This window comes from Lactuca serriola, chromosome 4 (assembly GCF_051521515.1).
Source record: "Lactuca serriola cultivar US96UC23 chromosome 4, Lser_US96UC23_V15, whole genome shotgun sequence".
NCBI classification, from domain to species: Eukaryota; Viridiplantae; Streptophyta; class Magnoliopsida; order Asterales; family Asteraceae; genus Lactuca; species Lactuca serriola.
Window position 1 is genome coordinate 169,001,516 of NC_136411.1, and position 24,726 is coordinate 169,026,241.

Sequence of the window (24,726 nt, forward strand, 5' to 3'; positions counted from 1 at the left end):
CACTGTGTCAGAGTTCACGACATGAACATAGAGTTCACGATGTGAACTCAAAAATGACGTCTCCTGGAGCCTGACAGACCCAAGTTGCGATGACGCACCTGATGACGACTGAACTCACGACATGAATATTTGAGATTCACGACGTGAATCCAAAAAATCAGCCTTATAAATAGAAATCGAAGGGCAACCGATTTTGGATGCTTATTCCTTCACTCTCTCACTCCCTATACCCCTCTCTAGTTGTCTTGAAGTTCCCCCAAGCCCCGGTATCACCCCGACACCTGAAGCAAGTTCCAAAGCCCCGAAGATCTCGAGAAGAAAAGAGTTTCGAGCTAAAACTCTACCCGCAAGAAGCCCGGTTTTTGGAAGATATCTCGGTTTCATCGAAGATTTTTATTTTAAGAGACGAGGCGTTGTCCGAGAATCGTCTTATCATGTGAGTTTATAGTCACTTTCATCTTACACATAGATATAAAGTATTTTATGTGAAATACGTGCTATGTGAATATATATATATATATATATATATATATATATATATATATATATATTGTTTGTTTATTTAAGATGAATGTTGAATGAATGATTTATATAGGTTTTAAATGATTTAAACTACTTCCGTATTTTATATCTACAGAAAAGTTGGGTAAAACATGGGTAAATAAAATAGTGGGTATATGTTGAAAGATGAGTTGGATAAATGAAATGATCGGTGATATAGATCATGAGATGAGGGTGAGGGATGAAATATGAGAGAAGCTCTTATCCAAGCGTTGCCCCCCGTCATTCAACAGAGTATGGATGACAACCATGGACTATTCTATACGATCCGTGGAACACTAGCAGGCTCGCAACTTGTAGGTGTTGTGAACTATATGTTCATCAATTGTACTCTAAAAACCCATTGACATGTATTGGAGGTGGATTCCCGTGAATAATATTGTCGATAATGAGAGCTTTGGACTTAGCACATGTTGTATAAACCCTGACAGCTATAGACTTAGTGCCTGTTGTATAAACCCTGACGACGATGTGACTTCGTGGCTATTCCTTAGGATGAATCCTTAGGAATGAGTGATAGATGATTCTTAGGGTAAATCCTTAAGAAATAAATAAGATAATGGGGTTAGGAAATTTGATTGATTGTTTAATGTTTAAACATAATAAATTTATTATTTGTGGGTTGAAAACCCTATATGCTCACCAAGCTCCCAAGCCTGACCCACTCAATTTGTCTTTGTATTACAAGTAATGGCACCAGAGCATAAGTTGGATGACTTATCATATTTTGTTTTGGAAACAAATTCCGCAACTCTTTTAAATCAAAGGATTACTCTGATTTTATTTTAAAAGCATAAATTAAATCAGTATTTTCTGGCCGTGAAAATAGGGGATGTCACACTTTAACTTAAGCTGATTTACATAGTGAGCCAACCCTAAAAATTAGGGTTTTGGAGATCCTAGATGTACGATGGGCATACTCCCTGTACGTTGGGCGTACATCTTTCGCACCCGTGTTTCACTTATTCAGCATTACGCTGGGCGTTCCCCATTCTAAGAGTACTTAAGAAGAGCTAAGAGAATATATATGAGATAATTAGTTTAGAATAAAATCTTAATGTAAGGAGCTACATAGGATTTTCATTTCTAAATAAATATAGATAATTATGAATTATAATTGGATATGACTTCATTATGGAATGCAGAGTAAGTTTAGTTGGAATGAGATCCAAGTAAAAAAAAGAAATAGATCTATCTACTAAATAATAATACACTACTTTTTAGAAGTTGAAATCAAATATAATTGGATGAACTAGAATCCTTCCATTTAGAGATAACCTAGAAATCTTTTGTGAGTAATAGAGTGTACTTAATCAAGCTAAGAAACTCTATATCACATAAGAGCACCAATTATACTCTCTGAAATATTTAACTATACTTAGAGTAATGTCAAATATGGAGATGATTGTATTTGAAGAATTCACACAAATTAAATTTAGTCGAACCCATTAATAAAGTCTTTCATTTTAAGTTAAGTATGAGTGGTCACACTTCATCCATAAGACCTTTATTATTCTAGTCATGGGATTTTGATTTGAATTTAGTATTTGGATATGGGAACATTGTAACAAAAACTATTAAATAATGTTTTGATATACTGGGATATGATCATTACATTAATACTTGTTGTGTTCTATATTAACATGTTTAATACTTGTTGGGAATTCTTTATAAAATGATTGATTTTTATAAAGATACACACACACACACACACACATATATATATATATATATATGTAATAACTAACCATGAGACAAGTTTTGTCTCATGTGAGACATCTCTTTCGAAAATTGATCTAGAGACAAAGCATGGCTCTCTTTTGAATTGTTTAATCAATTCGTGCCATGCTTGGGACAAATTTGTCCATGCTTTTTATTTATAGTCTCTTTTTGCTTTTTGGGAATTATATAAGGAAGGGCATGGAAGGGTTTTTGATACACTTCTTGCAAGTCTTCTTCCTCTTCTTCTTAGAGCCAAAACTGTGAGCATGAGAGGCTCTAAAGGGCTACCATATTTTCAAAGTTTAAGTCCTCACTTCTCCTCCATTCTCTTGCATTTTAATGTCAAAGAATTTCCCTTTGTTGCTTCACCTTTGAACATATATTTGGTATATATTTCAAAGGCTTATGAACAACACATTACAAGTGAATACTAGAATGTTTTGATGGCTCTACTCTTGCTTGGTGGATACTTGTAGAGAACTCTTGTTTTAGAGTTTCATGCCACACTTCATCAACTTCCAACCTCCCATGAGGATCAAAGTCTTTAAAGGTTATTATGCTTTCCCTTCTATGGTTGTTTTAATCATTCTAACTCTTTCAAAATGATCCTTGGTGGGTATAATAGTTTTAGTTTTATTCAACATTTTTAAAGCTTCCGTTGTTAATTTTACCGGTTGTGAAACCGAATTTTTGAATAAAAACCCAACACTCTACTCAATGCCTACAACCACGAAGTGACCAATTTCCATCAAAATCCCAAAATACCCAAAGTACCTTTAAGTTCAAACTTAGCCAAAAGGTCAAGAAAAGTCAGGTCAGCTTGATTGCCATGTCGTGGTACCCTTATACCACGTCGTGGTGCTAGATATGACAAAACAGTCACGAACCACCTCGCCACCATCTCGCGGTGGCCTTGACACGTCGTGGTTACAGGGGTTTCAGCAGCCAACTGTATTCATCCACCTCATTTGATTCCAAAAGGTCTCCAACTCAGATCTGGTCCAAAATAGGGTCTATATGGATAAATTTTCCAACTTTATCCAATAGAACCCTCCAAATGCATATATCTAGACTTTTAAAGTCTAAAACACTTCATTGCTTCACCAATAATTGTCCAATCCATGGGGTTACTTGACCAAAAGCTACAAGAGAGTCTCTAACACCATAAAAGTCAGTGCTTTTTAGACATGCATGTCCAATGCATGTCTTGAACTCTTATTAGGTCAAAATAGGGCAAAAACGCCAAGATTTTATGCATGATCCTCAAACTCAATTCTATATTAGATCCACAGAGCCAAATGCTCCAAATGGCCTGGAGACTCATAAAGTTGCAAGCTTTATGAAGTTCAACAACCCAAAGCAACAAGACCTAGAGAAAGAAATGGAAAAATCCATAGATCTAATCATAAACTCATCAAGATGAAGACTTTATACCTCCTTGAGATGCTAGAGAAAGGTGACCACCTGGATCTTCTTTGCCTTGGACTCCCAATGAGGTCTTCCACCACCTTTTCCTTCACAAGTACCAAAAACTCACACTTTTAAGGCTAAAAATAACAAAATGGCTCTAGGGTATGCAAGGGACAAATTTGAGAGATGAAGGCTAATAGGAAGAGGCTAGTAGGGGGCTAAGGATCTTTAAATAGGGATCAACCCTTAAACTTTAGGGTTTTTCCCCAACAGCTACTACCACGCCGTGGTGCAATCGCCACGTCATGGTGGTTCATTAAATCCCACGACCCAAAACTCATCGCCACGTCGTGGTGAGGCTTTAACACGTCGTGGTTTCCAAAGAAGATTAACATACATACTCGAAGATAATACCATACCTGAAACCGGGTGTTACAGGTCCATTTTGGTTTTAAATGACGATTTTGCCCTTTGTATTTTGTTTTTTCAATTTTTTTCTTACATAAGTAAAAAAGAAAATAAAAAAGAAAAAAATGCTCTCTCTCTCACACACACACATACACACACCAGTGGAACCTTTCATCTCCTCACCCCTCACCTTTTCTTCTCTTTCTCTTTCTTTCTTTCTCTCTCTCTCTCTCTCTCTCTCTCTCTCTTTCTCTCTCTTAGGAAAACTCATACTCAATAACACCCTTACTGCCACCACCATTCACCATCACCCCCACCGTCACCACTCTCTGCCACCTTCTTCCATTCTTTCATTAACTCCCATGTCCTAAAACCCTAACGTTCGAGTTTAGATATGCTCCTAAAAACCTAACGCTCGAATTCCTTAAACCATAACATTATCGTCGTTATCATCTCCGATGAACCATAATTAGTTCTATCTGTATTTCATCCAACCATTGTGTTTCTCCTTGCTGCCACCGCAATTACACAACCTTTGAATCTGATCTGATTCCCACACCGCCATCTCCAATCTGTTTCGAAAGCTACATTTACAAAACCCCAGTGCCACCACCCTTCTCATCCGGAACTAGGGTTTCCGTCTTCAAGATCTGATGAGAAGGCGCCGCAGTTGGAGTAGGAGAGAGACATATTTAGTGTTAGAAGATGCGACGATGACGACTGGAAAGAGGGGGGACAAGTCTAAAACCTAGCCATCTTGCACCTTCGACCCCTTTACAGGGTTTTAGGACACTTGTGACGGCTTATGAAGATTCACAATGAAGGAAACATAACAGTACATGATCTGTTGGGATTCAACTGTCATGGCTTATGTTCGTCGGAAATGAAAAAGTTTAGGTGTTGATACCCAGAATCACCACCATTCTGCTGTCACTATGTTCGTCAGATTCGAATGTGTTTCTTAAAGCTAAAAATGGTGATCTTTGTGTTGGGATTCGAATGGCAAAAAGGGGAAATCCTATTGAGAAATTTAATGGTGAAAGCTTCAACTGTCATGGCTGCTATGATGATTCAATGGTGTCTAGGACCAACGTGATCATGAAAGTGGCTGGAACACAATTAGTATAGTGATGATTATTATCTTGTGAAGGCAGTAAGAAGATGGTGATGTTTAGAAAGAGACCATTCTTTTTCTTTCTCTTTTTTAAGTTCTGTAATAAAAAACATAAAAAAAATTACAAAGTGCTAAATCGTCATTTTATAAAAATCAAACCAAAATGGACCAAACTCGCAACAAAATGAAACTTTTTGGAGCATTGGTGCTAATCCAAACCTGCTTGGCCCAAAATGACAATTTTCAACATAACACATGGACCATTCTTGAAAATTTTTCTTGTACAAAATCAATATTTTATCAAATATCTATAAATACATAACGTAAATTGGATATTCATAACAATGTATATAATGTAATATATAATTTTTTACTAATCATTATAAACTTGCAACAAAACTTCTATCTTTGCAGATTATATATATATATATATATATATATATATATATATATATATATATATATATATATATATATATATATATATATATATAAAGGTTAGGTTCATGTGAGACCAACATATTTTGTTAGACATGAAGACGCGGTCTTAGTCATCCATTTTGGAGATAAAAAAATATATTTTTAAAATGCAAAATAAATGAAAATTTTTGAAGTTTTTTAAATATTATTTTCGTCATTTAGATTATAAAAAAATTACCATTCTAAAAACTCGGTTTAAATATTTGAATTATTTTTAAATATTATTTTCGAATTTTTAGAATATTAGAATATTCTAATAGAATATTCTAATAGAATATTCTACCATAAATATTCAAACAATTCTAATAAAATATTAGAATATTCTAATAAATCTAACAATTCTATTTAAAGGGTCATTAGCCTCCCTTGGCCTCCCCTTTACAGCTCTATACCTCCTTAAAACCCTGATTCGAGTGTGAGTGTGTTCTTGGTGATTTTGAAGCTTGAAGGAGGGATTGGGTGAAGGAATCACTTGAGGAATCAAGCTAGAAGAAGCAAGGGCTCGTGGGGACTCTGGATCTACTTCTGTGGAGCACTTTCTAAACATATTAAGCTATCTCTTGGCTCATTTCCACGCATAACCCTCTTGTGCATGGATTCTAAGAAAGGGCTTTTGTGTTTAAGCCAAGATCTGAAGTTGTAACTTCAGATCTAAACTCCTTTTGGCCTCAAGATGCATAAAGTTATCAGTTAAGCTTAGCATGTACCTTCCCTCAAGTGTATTACCCCATTCCAAGCTTAGATTTGCTATTTTAGGGCCTTAAAGCCTTGCATGCACGTAAAGTTTGCAACTTTACGTGGAAAGCATGCCTCAGGAGCCTAGATCTGCAGTTTGGAAGCTTTGCATGGCTCAAAAAGGGTCTGTATGGATTGAGATCTGAAAGGACTCGGCGAGTCACAGGGGGTGACTCGGCGAGTCATTTGAAGGCAGGCATGGACTCTCCGAGTTGGATGAACAACTCAGAGAGCCCGATGAATTTTGCCTAGAACTCGTCGAGTTGAAGGAACAACTCGGCGAGTCGAGTTGGTTTTCCCAATGGCTGGATGTTCGTAGACGTGTCGAGTGTCAAGCAAGGGAACTCGACGTATGACCTTAGATTATCAATCAAGACTGTATGAACTTGACGATTCGCCTCGATGACTCGGTGAGTAGATGATATTCTGGGAAACTCAGCGAGTCACTAGTTGCACTTGGCGAGTTAGGGTCAACATGGACAGTTGACTTGACCTTGGTTGTAGTTGACCAGGATGGACTTTGGGGAAATGACTGGATATTATATGACAATTTTTAGGCAGTTGCGTGGAGCAGCCCGTGGGGTACATTTGGTCGCAAAGTGTCAGTTCAGCATTCGTGACAGGTGAGTCTTCTCACCATACCCATGGGTCTAAGGCACCAAGGCCGGCCCATTATGTGTTTTTGACATATATGGTAGATATTTTGTGTGCTGTGAGGTGATGGCATGTTATGCATGAAGACCCCAGGGGGAGCCCGTGGCATTGGATGTAAGACCATGTGGGGTAGCCCATAGCAGTCCTAGGTGAAGACCATGTGGGGTAGCCCATGACATTGGATGTAAGGCCATGTGGGGGAGCCCATGGCAGTCCTAGGCAAAGACCATGTGGGGTAGCCCATGGCACTTTCTCAGGTTTCATGTATGTGTGGCTTACGTGACATATGTGTAGCTTTTATAGCTAACAGGATATATGATATGTGGTTTGTGTGTGTGGTATGCTCTGGGAAACTCACTAAGCATTTCGCTTACAGGTTGTTGATTGTTTCAGGTACTTCAGAGCCGAAGGGAAAAGGCAAGGCGTGATGACGTGGCGTGCACTCTACCTCTCTTTTGTGGGATGGGACTATCTGATGTTTTCTAAAGTACATTGAAATTGTAATAATTATGATTTGGAAAACAAACGGTTTGGAAATTATGAGTGAAGGGAATTATTTGAGTAATTAAAAATGAAAAAAAAATTCTTGATAAAATTGGGTCGTTACAAGTTGGTATCAGAGCCTTGGTTTGAGGGATTCGGGCACATTCTCGGGTGTGTCGGGACTCAAACTAAGGAAGTTGTAAAATGTTTTCAAAAGAAACTTAAAAAGGACTTTTGGACGAAAAGAGGAGAGTGTAATGCGTGTGATCAGCCGAGCTAAGTAAGTAGTTTCCCAAGTTGAATAGCCATGTTATATGAAATTGCTAAGTGTATGTTTAAAAATTATATACGGTTAGGAGCTGATAGCCTCAGAATGATTGATTTAGCCTATTGATCCTTTCTGTGTATAATTTGCATGCCTAAAAGCAACATGTAGTGATTAGTTTGACTGTTATGAGTAGGACAACCATAGGGTGTCCGGGTTTTATTCATGCGAGGGTTGTGAGTCATGGTTTGTGTGAATAGCTTTGGAAGTACCAGGTAAAGTAGCGGGGTAAGGTACGAGTAGGTGCGGAAGGTAGTATTGGGCCCGTACTACTGGAAGCACAGGACCCGTACCCGAACCCATGTTCTACCTGGTAATCCCAAAGGAAACAATATGGAAGTAACCTCGTTATCAGTGTCCTGATCATTATGTTTTGTGAAATGACAGTCCAGCATGGTGGTTACGCGATTGGGATCAGGACCGGGATCAGGATCAGGGTCGGGATCAGGATCCTTGGCTGGGTCAGGAGGCCCTATTGATGGTATCGATGATAGGCTGCGTGAGCTGATTGCGGCCGAGATTACGAGGGGCATCCTTGACGCTACCTCAGTCATCTTTGGGACGGTCAAGGAGGGTATGATGGAGATCATGGAAGAGAGGCTTAGAGCATTCAGGGTCGATATTTCTGCGGGCCAGGGTGGAGCTCGAACCCCCTCGTTTAGGGAGTTAAAGGCATGTGGAGCTCCGGAGTTTTCAGGGGTCAGGGACCCCATTGCGAGCAGACGCTGGTGGCGGACATTGAGAATGCCCAGTGCATGAGTTCTTGCCCGGAGGAGGCAAAGGTTGGATTTGCTTCCTGTATGCTGAGTGACAGGGCCCGAGATTAGTGGTGCGAGATTACTAGTCAAGTGGGAGTAGCCGGTGTGGCTGACATGTCATGGGCCGAGTTTGTACGACAATTCGATCAGGAGTTTGCACCACCTATTGAGGTGCAACGGATGGTGAGGGAGTTTCATGATTTACAATAGACCACTAATACTGTGGCGGAGATCACTGCCAAGTTTCGAGAGCGAGCTTTGTTGATCCCTCAGTATGCGGCAGATGAGGACTTGAGGAGGACCCGATACCACTCTATGTTGAGAGAGGACATACGGGAATTTGTGAGCTTTATAGGGTGCAAAACCTTGAATGAGATGGTTGATAAGGCCCTTGAGAGGGAGATGGAGTTGGAATCCCGCACGAAGCGGAAGACTGAGCAGGTTCGGGCAGCGGGGGCCTAGGCTAAGAAGCCTAAGACCTCCGATTCTTCGAGTAAGGGCCAGTAGGGTCGGGGCCGGTGTGCCAAGTGCGGGAGATTTCATAATGGGACTTGTCGGACAGCTGGGATGTCGGGATCCTACTCATGTGGCCAGCAGGGTCACTTGAGTAAGGATTGCCCCAAGAAGGGCTTGATATGTTTTCACTGCAACCAGACAAACCATAAAAGGCCGATTGTCCGAGGTTGCAAGGAGGAGGAGGAGGATCTGTGGCAGCGCCCGCACCCGCCACTATGAGGATTACTGATGGCCGCCCTAAGGCGGAGGCTCCAGGGGTGAAGAGCCGCGCATTCCAGCTGACTACCAAGGAGGCTCGGGCCGCGCCAGACGTTGTGGTTGGTATGTGTTCATTATCCTCTGTCTCCTTTATGTTAAATGCTTGTATGTACGCTTATTATGCTTTGTATAGGGACCTTCCTGGTCAATGGTGTGACAGCCCATGTCTTATTTGATTCGGGGGCTACCCGATCTTTTGAATCTCTTGCGCTTAGCAAGAAATTCCGAGATGCACCGGGGACTCTGGATACCCCGCTCGAGGTGGAGATTGCGGATGATCGCACTGTGAGTGCTGTGAGGGTGTGTCAGGATTGCGTCCTGCATGTGCACGGCGAAAGGTTTTGCGTTGATTTGGTTCCCATACCATTGCGAGGATTGAAGGTGATTATTGGGATGGACTGGCTGGGGGCCAATGGGGCTATGATCGATTGTGAGTGGCAGCTCGTCCGGGTTCGAACCCCAATAGGGGGAGAACTGGTTATCCACGACGAGAGGACTACGCAGGGCCCAACCCTTTGTTCAGCCGCGAGAGTGAGGAGGTTTTTGCAGCAGGGCTGCATGGGACTTTTGGCCTATGTTTCAGATACGCAAGTGGAGGCAGTGACAGATATCGATGGTGTACCATTGGTGCGGGAATTTCGGGACGTTTTTCCCGAAGAGTTGCCTGGGGTGCCTTCTGAGAGGCAGGTGGAGTTTCGAATTGATCTGGTACCCGGTGCTGCCTCGAAAGCAAAGGCACCATATCGGTTGGCGCCACTCGAGATGCAGGAATTATCTGCACAGCTTCAAGAGCTACTAGACCGAGGGTTCATCCGTCCGAGTAGTTCTTCGTGGGGAGCTCCGATCCTTTTCATGAAAAAGAAGGACGGGTCGCACCGGATCTGCATCGATTACAGGGAGCTGAATAAGATGACGGTGAAGAACATTTATCCTTTGCCTAGGATTGACGACCTGTTTGATCAGCTTCAGGGAGCATCGTGGTTCTCTAAGATTGATCTTCGGTCAGGGCACCATCAAATGAGGATTCGGGATGAGGATATACTGAAGACAACTTTCAGGACTCGTTATGGGCATTACGAGTTCGTGGTGATGCCATTCGGGCTCACCAATGCTCCGGCCGCGTTCATGGATCTCATGAATCGGGTGTGCAGGCCGATGTTGGATCAGTTGGTGATTATTTTTATTGATGATATCCTGGTCTACTCCAAGACCAAGGAACAGCATGAGCAACATTTGAGAGAGGTATTGGAGACCTTGAGGGCGGAAAAACTATATGTGAAGTTTTCCAAGTGTGACTTTTGGTTACGGGAAGTGCAGTTTCTGGGTCATGTTGTTAATCAAGAGGTTATTTCGGTTGACCCATCGAAGGTGGAGGCTGTGATGAGATGGGAGGTACCGAGGAATGCCTCGGAGATTCGTAGCTTCCTGGGCTTAGTGGGCTATTATCGGAGATTTATCCAGGATTTCTCCAAGACTGCGGTACCATTGACCCGTTTGACCAAGAAGAATGTGGCTTTTCGATGGGGTGAGGATCAGCAGAGGGCTTTTGAGACTCTGAGGCAGAAGTTATGTGAGGCTCCGATCCTAGTATTGCCCGAGGGATTGGACGATTTCGTGGTATATTGTGATGCATCGATTTCAGGTCTGGGTGCGGTACTGATGTAGAGGGGTCGTGTGATCGCATATGCCTCGAGGCAGTTGAAGCCTCATGAGGCAAATTACCCCACGCATGACCTGGAGTTGGGGGCAATGGTGTTTGCCCTCAAGATTTGGAGGCACTATTTATATGGGGTGAAATTCGTTGTGTATACCGATAACAAGAGTCTGAAGTATTTGATGGACCAGCAAAACCTGAATATGCGTCAGAGGAGATGGTTGGACGTGCTAAAGGACTATGACTGTGAGATCCTATACCATCCAGGGAAGGCCAACGTGGTGGCCGATGCCTTGAGTCGCAAAGCGACGGGGTCGCCGATCAGGGATATTTGTTTGAGGGTGACGGTAAGCCCACCCTTGATAGACATGATTCGAGAGGCTCAGGTCGAGGGGGTGAAGAAGGAGAACTGGAAATTGGAAAGAATTCGGGGGCAGTATCCTTTGTTTGTTAAGGATAGTCGTGGCTTGTTGACGCAGTGTGGCCGAGTATGGGTGCCGATGTCGGGGGGAGTTAGGCAGAGATTGTTAGAGGAGGCGCATAAGTCCAAATTTTCTATACACCCAGGTGCGACAAAAATGTATAGGGATTTGAGAATGTGCTATTGGTGGCCCTGTATAAAGCAGGAGGTCGCTGGGTATATGGAGCAATGCTTGACTTGTGGGAAGGTCAAGGCCGAGCACCAGCGACCTCATGGTAAGGTTCAGCCATTACCCATTCCCATGTGGAAGTGGGAAGAGATCACTATGGATTTCATCACGAAGCTACCGCAGACAGCGAGGGGAGTCGATTCCATATGGGTGATTGTGGATAGACTGACGAAGAGTGCTCACTTCATTCCGATCTCCGAGAGTATATCTGTAGAGAAGTTGGCAGACATTTATGTTCGAGAGGTGGTGGCCAGGCACGGAGTGCCGGTATCGGTGGTTTCAGATAGGGATGTTTGGTTTACATCCAAGTTTTGGAGGAAGTTCCATGAGGAACTAGGTACCCAGCTGCATTTTAGTATGACATATCACCCTCAGACCGACGGCCAAAGTGAGAGGACGATCCAGACACTGGAAGACATGCTGCGGGCATGTGTACTGGATTTCGGAGGGAGTTGGGATACGTACCTCCCACTGGCAGAGTTTTCATACAATAACAGCTATCATGTCAGTATTGACCGAGCACCATTTGAGATGTTATATGGACGGAGGTGCAGGACCCAGTATGCCAGGATGAGGTTGGACATCGGGTTTTGGGGAGCACGGAGGTGGTACTCAAGACCACCGGACTGATTCAGCAGGTGCGCGATAGATTGCGAGTCGCGCAGAGTCGTCAGAAAAGCTATGCGGACCAGCGTCGATCAGACCTCGAATTTTAGGAAGGAGACTTTGTCTTACTGAAGGTGTCACCCTGGAAAGGGATTATCCGGTTCCGCAAGAGGGGCAAATTGGGGCCTCGATTCATAGGCCCGTTCGGGATCATCGCCCGGGTGGGCAAGGTGGCATATCGTTTAGAGCTCCCAGAGGAGCTTAGTCGGATTCACAACACCTTCCATGTGTCTCAGCTCCGGAAGTGTGTTGTCGACGATTCTTCAGTCATATCCTTGGACGACATTCAGTTGGATGGGAGCCTGAATTATGTCGAGAGACCAGTTGCGATTCTAGACCAGAAGACGAAAAGGCTCCGTAATAAAGAATTAAAGTTGGTAAAGGTGCAATGGCAGCACCGAAAGGGTTCCGAATGGACTTGGGAACCAGAAAGTGAGATGCGAGGCTTCTATCCGGAGTTGTTTGGACCAGCAGGCTTCGAGGACGAAGCCTAATTCAAGTGGGGGAGAGTTGTAACACCCTGATCCTCAGGTATTGATAAAGATATTTCAGTGTGGATTTTTTTTGGAGGACCTACTCGGCGAGTTGGCTTCCCAACTCGTCGAGTAGTAGCGGGTTTGGACGCGGGGGTTTAATGATCTACTCGCCGAGTCCATTATGGTACTCGCCGAGTAGATGCTGGCAGATAAAACCCTAGATTCCAAGGCCTTGCACCCTATTTAAAGGGTCATTAGCCTCCCTTGGCCTCCCCTTTACAGCTCCATACCTCCTTAAAACCCTGATTCGAGTGTGAGTGTGTTCTTGGTGATTTTGAAGCTTGAAGGAGGGATTGGGTGAAGGAATCACTTGAGGAATCAAGCTAGAAGAAACAAGGGCTCGTGGGGATTCTGGATCTACTTCTGTAGAGCACTTTCTAAACGTATTAAGCTATCTCTTGGCTCATTTCCACCCAAAACCCTCTTGTGCATGGATTCTAAGAAAGGGCTTTTGTGTTTAAGCCAAGATCTGAAGTTGTAACTTCAGATCTGAACTCCTTTTGGCCTCAAGATGCATAAAGTTATTAGTTAAGCTTAGCATGTACCTTCCCTCAAGTGTATTACCCCATTCCAAGCTTAGATTTGCTATTTTAGGGCCTTAAAGCCTTGCATGCACGTAAAGTTTGCAACTTTACGTGGAAAGCATGCCTCAGGAGCCTAGATATGCAGTTTGGAAGCTTTGCATGGCTCAAAAAGGGTCTGTATGGATTGAGATCTGAAAGGACTCGACGAGTCACAGGGGGTGACTCGGCGAGTCATTTGAAGGCAGGCATGGACTCTCCGAGTTGGATGAACAACTCGGAGAGCCCGATGAATTTTGCCTAGAACTCGTCGAGTTGAAGGAACAACTCGGCGAGTCGAGTAGGTTTTCCCAATGGCTGGATGTTCGTAGACGTGTCGAGTGTCAAGCAAGGGAACTCGACGTATGACCTTAGATTATCAATCAAGACTGTATGAACTCGACGATTCGCCTCGATGACTCGGTGAGTAGATGATATTCTGGGAAACTCAGCGAGTCACTAGTTGAACTCGGCGAGTTAGGGTCAACATGGACAGTTGACTTGACCTTGGTTGTAGTTGACCAGGATGGACTTTGGGGAAATGATTGGATATTGTATGACAATTTTTAGGCAGTTGCGTGGAGCAGCCCGTGGGGTACATTTGGTCGCAAAGTGTCAGTTCAGCATTCGTGACAGGTGAGTCTTCTCACCATACCCATGGGTCTAAGGCACCAAGGCCGGCCCATTATGTGTTTTTGACATATATGGTAGATATTTTGTGTGCTGTGAGGTGATGGCATGTTATGCATGAAGACCCCGGGGGGAGCCCGTGGCATTGGATGTAAGACCATGTGGGGTAGCCCATGGCAGTCCTAGGTGAAGACCATGTGGGGTAGCCCATGGCATTGGATGTAAGGCCATGTGGGGGAGCCCATGGCAGTCCTAGGCAAAGACCATGTGGGGTAGCCCATGGCACTTTCTCAGGTTTCATGTATGTGTGGCTTACGTGACATATGTGTAGCTTTTATAGCTAACAGGATATATGATATGTGGTTTGTGTGTGTGGTATGCTCTGGGAAACTCACTAAGCATTTCGCTTACAGGTTGTTGATTGTTTCAGGTACTTCAGAGCCGAAGGGCAAAGGCAAGGCGTGATGACATGGCTTGCACTCTACCTCTCTTTTGTGGGATGGGACTATCTGATGTTTTCAAAAGTACTTTGAAATTGTAATAATTATGGTTTGGAAAACAAACAGTTTGGAAATTATGAGTGAAGGGAATTATTTGAGTAATTAAAAATGAAAAAAAATCTTGACAAAATTGGGTCGTTACATTCACTCCCAGAGATTAAAATAAATCACAACCCGGACCACTAAATACTCGATTCGATCGGAAAAAAAACATGATTTCAATAATTAATTTAAACCAGAAAACCTGCAATGGTGGGTTGTATCTGAACTTATGAAATCGAAATCATGTTCAGCTGGAGATTCGGACCAGAAAATCAAGTTCATAAATCAAAATCAACCAAGAATCATTCAAACAGAAATTCAAAATGGAAAATCAAACAATAAAATTAACATGAAATTTATGTTTCAGGGAGCTGTTTTTGGACTTCTAAGATGGGTCATTTCTGTAATTAATATAGGTTTTATGCTCTTGGTTCATTGATTTCTGGGTTCATCGTGTGACTGGCTTCTTTTTGGAAGAAAGAACAAGAAAAATCAATTTCTTCAAATGTTGATCTAAGAAAGAAAGAAAAAAAAAACGATTTTCACAAATGTGTGTGTGTTTCTAAACTCAAGAAAAAAACTTTCATTTTTGTGGTCTTCATTCGGAGAGAAAGAACAACCCCGTTTCTGGGATCAATTTTCAGATCTCGAGTTCAAATGTTCTTGGTTCTAAAAAGAGAAAAAGAGATATAAGAGAGAATAAGATGAGTTCTTGAATTTATATGCTTGATTCTGGAGAGAGAGAGAGAGAGAGAGAGAGAGAGAGAGAGAGATAGAGAGAGAGAGAGAGAGACTAGTCAAGGTCTATGTGGCAAAGGGGTAATCGGGTTACCCCTTCATTTTGTCCAAAATGACTAAATCGACCCGACAAAAACCACATTGTTCCCTTAAAAGGCTCGAAAATAATTTTACGGAGTAAATGGGCAAAATTAAATTGGGATAATGACTTAAAAGAGTAATATATTTTTCGATTTGCATACATTTGGTCACTAAGTTTTTTTTTTCGTCCACATTTACCTCTTCAACTTGTTAAACTGTACACATTCAGTCCTTATGACCGGCTACTGCAGTTTAGCCGGTAAAAATGAGTTAATAGGGTAATATATTTCTCACTTTGTACATATTTAGTCATTAATAGTTTTGTACACATTTAGTCCTTAATATTTTTTTGTTACAAAACAAGTCATTTTTGTTTTTATACTCATTCAGTACTTATGAATGATTTCTTTAGTGTTTTCTCACGACATTTTACGTAGGATGTTCATTAATGAGGTATTTGGGGCTTTTGATGCTTATGCCCATCACAATCTCGACTACTTGGTTGCTTAGGTCATGTTTTCTAAACATCACAACTTCTTCATATGATATTGAATTTTAAAGATCTTTATATTCCTATGTTTGTAGTTTAGTCTACTACAACTTTCTTTTAAATTACTCTCGTTAAAAGTAATATATATTTACTTACGATCTTTATATCCACACGTTTTTCATGAATGCATGTATGAATGTTTTTTTTTATTAAATCGAAAGTAAAAATATATTACATTTTAACAGGAGTAATCTTATCGAAAGTTGTGATAGACTTAAAAAACGAACACGTGGATATAAAGATTGTTAAAATTTGGTATCGTATGAAGAAGTTACAACATTTAGATGACAAGACCTAAGCTAAACCACAAGACCTACGCAACCAAACAGTCGGGATCGTGATGGACATAAACATCAACAACCCCAAACATCTCATCAATGATTGTCTCACGTAAGATGTCGTGAGAAAAACCTAAAGAAATCGTTCATATGTACTGAATGAGTATAAAAATAAAATAGACTTATTTTGAAACAAAAAAAATATTAATGACTAAATGTGTAAAAAAATATTAAAGACTAAATGTGTACAAAATGAAAAATATATTACCCTAATAAGTCATTTTTCCCGGCTAACCTGGAGTAACCGGTCAGAAGGACTGAATGTGTACAGTTTAACAAGATGAAACGGGTAAATGTACACGAAAAAAAACTCAATGACCAAATGTATATAAATCGAAAAATATATTACTCTTTTAAGTCATTATCCCAATTAAAATACATAATAAGACTGTTGCGTCATTTTCCCTTAAAATTATCAATATTTTTCTTTTCTTAACAATGATTTTCATGGTTCTCATGAATAATAACCTAATATTTTATATTGTATTCTGAGTAAAGAATGAACAATCTCAATCCGAAATATAAGATTTCATATTCCTAAATGCCTTTATGTTAAATCTCACCATCCACCAACTTTGAAACTCACATAAGGTCATCCGGTATGCCGGGGCTCGTAGTCTACATGGCCAAAAGCGTTGTCCGTGCACACCAAACCTTCGTGGTCGCGGTGATTTGTGGTGGGGAGGATGAATGACCACGAACAATCCCCTCCTTTTTCTTCTCTCTTCTTTCCTCTTTGATTTTCGTTCGCGGTCGTCTTATACACACCAACACTCTTTCGTTGTTCGTGATGGTGATTATGATTCGTGGCTCGTTAAATGTATAACGGATGGCCTAACGGGTTGGAACGAGACATTCCCATCCAAATGATTTTTCATATTCTGCAAAAAGTATTCTTTTTAATTAACTCGTTTATAAAAATTTATTTAATCGTTATCCGTAAAACTTATTCATTGTCGACATTGTATAGATTTCACACACGGATTAAAGCGTGTGATATCGGGACCCACAAGAGCAACGGTCATTCGTTTACTTTACGCGATCCCGTCTCCAACAAATAGCAAAACCCCCTATTGAAGACCGAAGAAAATTCCTACACATTCAAACCCTAGCTCAAAAGAGGGCTTTACAATCAATCATCAGATTCAATCCAACGATCGAGTTAACCACTTCTTTATCAGCTTCTTCTGATTCTCAACAGATCAACGACAAATCATGGGGCAAGCTGAGAAATTAATGAACCAGATCATGGAGCTCAAGTTCACCGCCAAGAGCCTCCAACGTCAAGCAAGAAAGTGCGAGAAAGACGAGAAATCCGAGAAACTTAAAGTCAAGAAAGCGATCGAGAAAGGTAACATGGACGGAGCACGGATCTACGCGGAAAACGCGATCCGTAAGCGTAGCGAACAGATGAATTACCTTCGTTTATCCTCACGTCTTGATGCAGTCGTCGCAAGGCTCGATACGCAGGCCAAGATGACAACGATCAGCAAGTCTATGGGATCGATCGTAAAGTCTCTTGAGTCAACCCTAGCCACGGGTAACTTACAGAAGATGTCTGAGACCATGGACCAGTTTGAACGCCAGTTTGTGAATATGGAAGTACAGGCGGAGTTCATGGAGAGCTCGATGGCTGGAAGCACTTCTCTTTCGACTCCAGAAGGAGAGGTCAACAGCTTGATGCAGCAAGTTGCGGATGATTATGGTCTGGAGGTGTCTGTGGGCTTGCCACAACCTGCTGCTCACGCAGTGCCAACCAAGAACACTGAGAAGGTTGAGGAGGATGACCTTTCCAGGCGCCTTGCAGATCTTAAAGCCCGTGGGTAAGTGAAAGTTTCATGGTTTGTAGTAATTCTTTTTGTCTATGACACACTGCAATTTCGGATTGAATCTGTAAATTTGACTGGATTATATCTTGTGTTTTCTCCTACTTTCTATGCACACTATCTACAATTTCGGATTGAATCTGTAAATTTATCTGGATTATATCTTGTGTTTTCTCCTACTTTCTGCTGCTTGAAATTAATCCTTCTCAATGCCATCTAAAGTCGAAAATTGAATCTATATGGATTATCCCATTTACTAATTGTGATTTGGTATTAGAACAGTTATTATAATCTGCTTTTAGATGTTACTTTGTATCTTTTGGTCCCCCTTGAGTTCCATTTAGATTATAGTTTTGTTGTTGCATCAAATGTGCCTTTTTTCTTTTGGGAAGGACAAATTCTTTATGGTGTCTACCCTTTGAAATTCTTTTTTTAGTACCTTTGATCAAAACCCTTTTCAATTGATATATATCTGGTGCCTGTGGATCTGTCAAAAGATGATGCTTCTAATCATCCTGTTTCACCCCTTTCAAAGGGACAACCACCATGTTTAACATTTTTAATGTAATGAGTCCACTTCTTTGTTTACTTTTATATAAACCTGTGGAAACCAAGGTTGAGAAAGAAAAAACTATATATAATTCAAAACTGTAATAACTAATCAAATATTTGCAAACAGTTATTTATTTACAAAGTTAGATGTGTTGCCTGCAACTTTATAATGGTTGATTCAACTAAATATGTAAAATGTTTTGAAGATCCCTTCAACATTCTTATGTGTAGATTAATGAAAAAATGATGCTGTACAATAAAATATATAATTGATAGTCTGGAAAAACAAACACAATCAATTATGGAACATAGAAAAACAAACACAATCAATCATGGAACATAGACCGGTACTCGTTTTAATTGTCATGGTGAGCATAGATAGACATGTATGCATTTTAATCGTCTAGAACCGAAATCGATTACACCTGTTCTTTAAATTTTGGACCGGTTGGACCGACATTATAACACATAACACATCAAGTACAATAATTAGCTTATAACTCATAACAAAATGTGTAATTAATGGGTAATTGAATCAATAGGAGTAATTTTTCAAACATTTAGAAAAAGTAAAAATAAGGTCAATATGTTACAATACACAATTACACAAACCAACTATTATTACATGACATCCGCCTAAAACCAACACATGTCTAGCCACCGGTTACAAAGACAACTAACCGGACCGGATCAATCTGATTGCAAGTTGAACAATTTGAGACCTGAACCAGACAACTAACCGGACTGGATCAATCCAATTGCAACTTGAACAACTGACCTGAACCAAAACATGACGCATCATCATATTTGATTCATCATTAATTTCATGAGAGTTGTTCATACCCATCATAATCCGAGTCAAGACAATCGGAAATATATCTGGTATTAGACGGGTGGGAACGGGCAACGTGCACCCGTGTTACTCAGACGCGACACGACAAAAACATAGTTATAACGCTGGCTACACTGCCTCGGGGTTGCATTTTTTCGCGTTAGGGTAATGCCTGTTATTGTGGTAATGAGAGGAAACGATTGAAATTGGCTTGCATTTGAGGGGAACCGTCACATTTTGACCGTTTGCAAACGGTCACAAACTTAAAAAGAAAAAATAATAATTATTTACCCTATTTATTTATAGGGAAAATGACACATTAACCCTACTATGTATTTCACATTTACTAATTCAGTCCCTTAAGTTATTTTCAAACATTTTGAGGGAACAAACTTTGAAGTGACCTGTCCTTTTTAGTCCCTCTAACCTATATTAGCAAGTTTCATGTGCTACTGAAGCATTTAAAAGTCAAAATAGTGAAAACTTAAAAGTCAAAATTATGAGTATTTTGACTTTCATATAATCATTCATCTAAATTTTGCTTTTGCCTTTATTCACGTACTCTTCTTACCTTTTTCCAGGTTTTGGTTTCCTCTAAAATTGATTAGAATCTGAAGACAAAGTTACTTAACTGTATTTCTCGATTTCGGGTACTAAGGTCCAATTTAGAGGATTACGGTTCATTCTTTGCAACTACGCCACCAAAAACATGACCAGTCAGCGGGCCAAAGACATACCAAATGTATGTATTCCAAATATGTTACTCCGCTCACTTGGGTGCGATCTCCCACTAACAATACTTTGAATGGGTGTCTTGCTCTTGTCGATCGCCTCACTTACTCTGGAAGCGAGAAGTGACCTTTGTTAGTAACAGGTTTGGAACTCTGTAACTTCACTGTGAAAATTGACTTCAACGATGCTCCATGGAGTAATTGTGAACCATTGTGCCAACGTCCTGATTTCATTACTCCAAGTGTTGATCCCCGGTGTCTGTTTTATACAGAATTGGGTATTCCGGCGATGTGCCATTGTTTTTGACATGGTTATCGGTGGAAGCTAAAGATTTCTTGAATAAGTGTTTGCAAACAAACGTTGAAGAAAGATGGACATCAAACCAACTTTTTCAACACCTATTTGTTGACTTGATTTCTGATTTCCAAATATGCTGCTGCGACATTTGTTTGCACAATTATTTTTAAATGTTTTTGTCCTTTGTTGTAATTTTTTAATGTTGTTTTTAATTTAGGATTTGTTAAAATTTTATTTTTACTTTTTAAATGTTGTTTTTAATTTAAGATTTTTTATACGATAATTATAAATATTACGTAAATAAAAAAAAATTGAAATATCGAAAATAAAAACATCAAAAAATAAAATAAAATAAAAAATAAGGGGTGTTATCGGCTAGCCCTCTTCTTTCTTGCTTAATTTCCGATTTTGGTGAACATAATGATCATTATATAGTGTGTTACAATTAGGGTTACACCATGTAAACCCTAAATTGTCATGACCTTTCATTTCCATGACCCATGGGTTCTATAACCACCATGCACTACTAGAAAAACAGCCTTTCACGACGCTCATTGCGCGTCGTAAAAGGCTCAGACAACGCGCAAATGCGCGTCAAGGAAGACCCTGTCATAAAGAGAGACGACGCGCATTTACGATGCTCATTTACGATGCGCAATTACGACGTGCGTTTACGACACACAATGCGTATCAAGGAAGGCCCTGTCGTAAAGGAAAACGGCACACATTCGTGTGTCGTAACCTTACGACGCGCGTGTTAATGACACGCAATGCGTATCAAGAAAGCCCCTGTCAAGAAAAGCCATGTCATAAATGAAGATGACACACATTTTTGCGTATCATAATTTTAAATGTTTAAAAAAAATATTATTTATAGATTTACTAATTTTCAAATTAAATAATACATTAAAAATCTCATAATACAAAATAAAATACCATAAATAACAAAGATAATTCATTTCACTAATATATCAAATACAAATAATTATTCCAAAAGTGAGTAAATGTTATAAAAAAATGAACTCATTTATATACAATTGCATCATCTTGCTTAATATGTGCCAACAACTCTTTGTGTGTTTACTTTTGCTTGAGTCTCATTTCCTCCAAAGCTTCTAGCCATGCCAAAATATGATATCTTGAGTCTCGTTTCAAGAACTAAAATCACCTTCAATCACCCAATTAAACTTTAATGTTGGTAGACCGAGAGTTCCAGAATCAAGTTTACATCCATCACCTTCAATCACCCAATTAAACTCTAGATCTTCTGTTGTTTGAAAGAAATTGGTGTTTGTAATCTATGAACAAAAAACGCAAAGACCAAGGTTAACATTTGCTATATAAAAAGCACAACTGGACATGAATATATAATACGCAACATAAACATTTTCATGAAAATGATATAGACAAACAAGTAAGAGTGATGATATTCATACCTTAATTACGTCATTGGTGAACGAAATTTTAATTGGTTGATAGCAATACTTGATCTCTGAAAACAAATAAACAAAGGATCGCATCATAATTAGCTCAATGAAGTAATTCTTATACATTGTCTCTACCAAAAGATTCATCATGGAAACATTTTTTTTGGAAATAACTAAACAAAAACCTAAATACTAAGCAAAAAAATTTATAGTAATCACCATTTAGAGCACGATGAGGAGTCCGATCAGGCCATATGAGACCATTTAAGCAGAAATTTAAGTCATTTGGTGTATCTCCCACTACTAATCAATATTGTGAAATTTGTTATTTGGAATGTGAGGGTAAAATGGTCATTTACCTGAGAACCATGTTGATCACACACCACCAATCGTGGGACAGAAAACCTATCACGTATTATCAGTTATGCGTCATCATGTGGAGCTTGTAACAACTGAGCAAATGCCTACAAAATATAAAAAAATATTAATCTAATGTTTTTTTTTTAAATTATAAAAAGGAAAAGTGAAAGGAGGAAAAAGTACTTGATGTTCAGGCTGATGTTGGTAGCCATTGTTTCTCCATTGAGCAATTGTCATGCCATGAAAAACAACTACACTAAAATAAGAATCTAACAACAAGATTCTATCAGCTAAAATTGATGCCACATCAAGCAATGCTGGAGAAGGAAGAGAGTTAAATGAATATGAAATTAATGAAGGCTGAATCATCACAGTTGCGTTTGTTATGCTTTCTCTGTTTAACATCATTCGAAAATAAGCAGTTTCATCTGGACTATCATTAAACACCTGCCAACATTTCATAAAATTAAGAACATATAACAAAAAGGGCAATTCAGTAAATTAACTTTTTACCTGAACAAATTGTGATCTTCGAAGATTGAACATGAATTGAGGGAACAATGAGAAACTAGGGTTTAAAGAAAATGAAGAAGGGTCATCTTTTCTATAATCCCCAAATTTGGAACATAGATGAATTAGGTTTCTATCTATCCACCTTGTTGCATCAAATGATTCCTGAAAAGGGTAATTCTGTAACTAAAATTTATATATTTGATTTGTGCAAAAAGTACTAGAAAGGAAAGTGCAAATTCACCTCCATTTCCATTTTATAAGAAGTTAATCTAGCTACTACTACAGCAGCAGTCTCTTGATCAAAACCTTGCATTAATTCCTGTTAAAGAAAAGGGTAATTAAGTCTTTTTCCCAAATAAAGAAAAGGGTTTACTATTTTTTACCTCTGAAAGAATAGCACTCTCGACCATGGCAGCAAGGGCATAAGCAGAAAGCTTAGTTTTCTCAAATGGAGCTGTGAGCTTACCAGGGAATCTCTCTGCTACTGCTTTTCCAGATGTTGTTGCTAGCAAGAAATATATATATTTGATCATTGCACGATCTGAAATATTCCCTATTGGAAGTTCAAAGCCCCATTCCTGCATTAATAAGTATTAATCAAACCTAAATTCATCAAATTAATTTTTTTTATACTGTTGATATTCTAGACTATAGACATTGGAATTCAGACGCCTACTTGGACAATTGATCGAAACATTGTCATATAATGCAGCCCAACGACCGCAAAACTCTATGAGTAGGTGGCCCACTCTTGAAAGTGCAAATTACAACCGATAACAGGGGCTCTGTTTGTACTTTTCATGGAATGAAAGGCTTCAGGTCCTCTTCAGGCCCTCTGATGAACCCACTGCATCAATAAATTCAAAAAAAAGCTCTTTCAATGATGAGGATGAGGTATATGTTATATTGACAGGATATGATAAGTCATTTATTAATTATTATGCATTATGCAAAGAATGAAAATGAGTGACATACATTAATGAGGGGGTTATGATTGTAGCCCTTTTAACATCATATATGGCGATGAGATATAAAGGTAGGTGGAAAATAAATTGGGTCTTCCCTTTAAAACAACAAATAAAATCTAGTTTCCTCCTGAGGCAAGAAGAGACCCGGACCATATGATAAAGCAAGCAATCATATAAAGACAGCATGCACCAACAGTCAGCAGTGTCCCCACTCTTGTATTAAAGAAGTTGCTTTCGGCTCATTAGTTGCCCATCACTTACAACATCCCTGCAAATAAAAAAACAAAGTGAAGATTTAGTTTTTTTCTTTAATTGTACCACTTGAAATTATATTTATAGATATACCTGTAGAATATGATCCCCAGTGGTTTTTTCCCTGTTGCCTTCTCAAAAGATAGTAAAAGCAATAGTAGATAGGACAAACCTGAACACATAAACATTGATAATTAGTAGAAGCTAGGATACATGTTGATAAGAGAGTTAACCACCTTTTGTGAGAATTAATTAAGAAGCTAGCCATTTGGCCTTGATTTGTCCCTGTAAAACAAATAGTTAGTTCACATCAAAGACTCGAGCTCTCATCCAAGAAAACCAATCTTGATTTCTACTTTTATTTATCTGAATATTTAAGATACAATTTCTTGAAATTTAAAAAGAAAAGGGTAATAACAAAGACAGAAACTTGCCTTCAACAAAGTGTCTAGCTTGTTAAAAAGATTGACCATTTTTTGAACTTCCTCGGTGGCATTAAGACAAGGATTTTTTGATGCAGCTGCTTCAAATCCACTGAGGGCCCTTTCGTAATTTTCCAGATATGTATTCACAGTAGCAGAATTGAAATATAAGTTTG

The 24,726-nt window shown here is 39.6% G+C and overlaps 2 protein-coding genes across 2 annotated transcripts; one reads left to right on the forward strand and one right to left on the reverse strand.

The window, feature by feature from the left end:
• Positions 1-17,412: 17,412 nt before the first annotated feature.
• On the forward strand, positions 17,413-18,355 carry VPS46.2 (SNF7 family protein). The gene has a single exon (XM_079040437.1). It carries the CDS (start codon positions 17,585-17,587, stop codon positions 18,194-18,196), a length of 612 nt encoding a protein of 203 aa, XP_078896563.1. The 5' UTR covers positions 17,413-17,584; the 3' UTR covers positions 18,197-18,355.
• Positions 18,356-22,457: 4,102 nt separating this feature from the next.
• On the reverse strand, positions 22,458-23,229 carry LOC145100433 (protein transport protein SEC23 B-like). The gene is made up of 4 exons (XM_079037709.1): positions 23,150-23,229; positions 22,909-23,070; positions 22,579-22,842; positions 22,458-22,499 (listed from the first exon to the last, which is right to left on the reverse strand). Exons 1-4 carry the CDS (start codon positions 23,219-23,221, stop codon positions 22,458-22,460), a joined length of 540 nt encoding a protein of 179 aa, XP_078893835.1. The 5' UTR covers positions 23,222-23,229.
• Positions 23,230-24,726: the final 1,497 nt, after the last annotated feature.

What these genes read in the sequence shown, in the direction of transcription:
- VPS46.2 (XM_079040437.1), top strand. Translation starts at nt 17,585, where the DNA reads ATGGGGCAAGCTGAGAAATTAATGAACCAGATCATGGAGCTCAAGTTC.
- LOC145100433 (XM_079037709.1), bottom strand. Translation starts at nt 23,221, where the DNA reads ATGCAAGGTTTTGATCAAGAGACTGCTGCTGTAGTAGTAGCTAGATTA. An exon ending in CTTATAAAATGGAAATGGAG is followed by an intron (nt 23,071 to 23,149) that starts GTGAATTTGCAC and finishes TACCCTTTTCAG; the next exon opens with GAATCATTTGATGCAACAAG. An exon ending in AACATCAGCCTGAACATCAA is followed by an intron (nt 22,500 to 22,578) that starts GTACTTTTTCCT and finishes TATATTTTGTAG; the next exon opens with GCATTTGCTCAGTTGTTACA.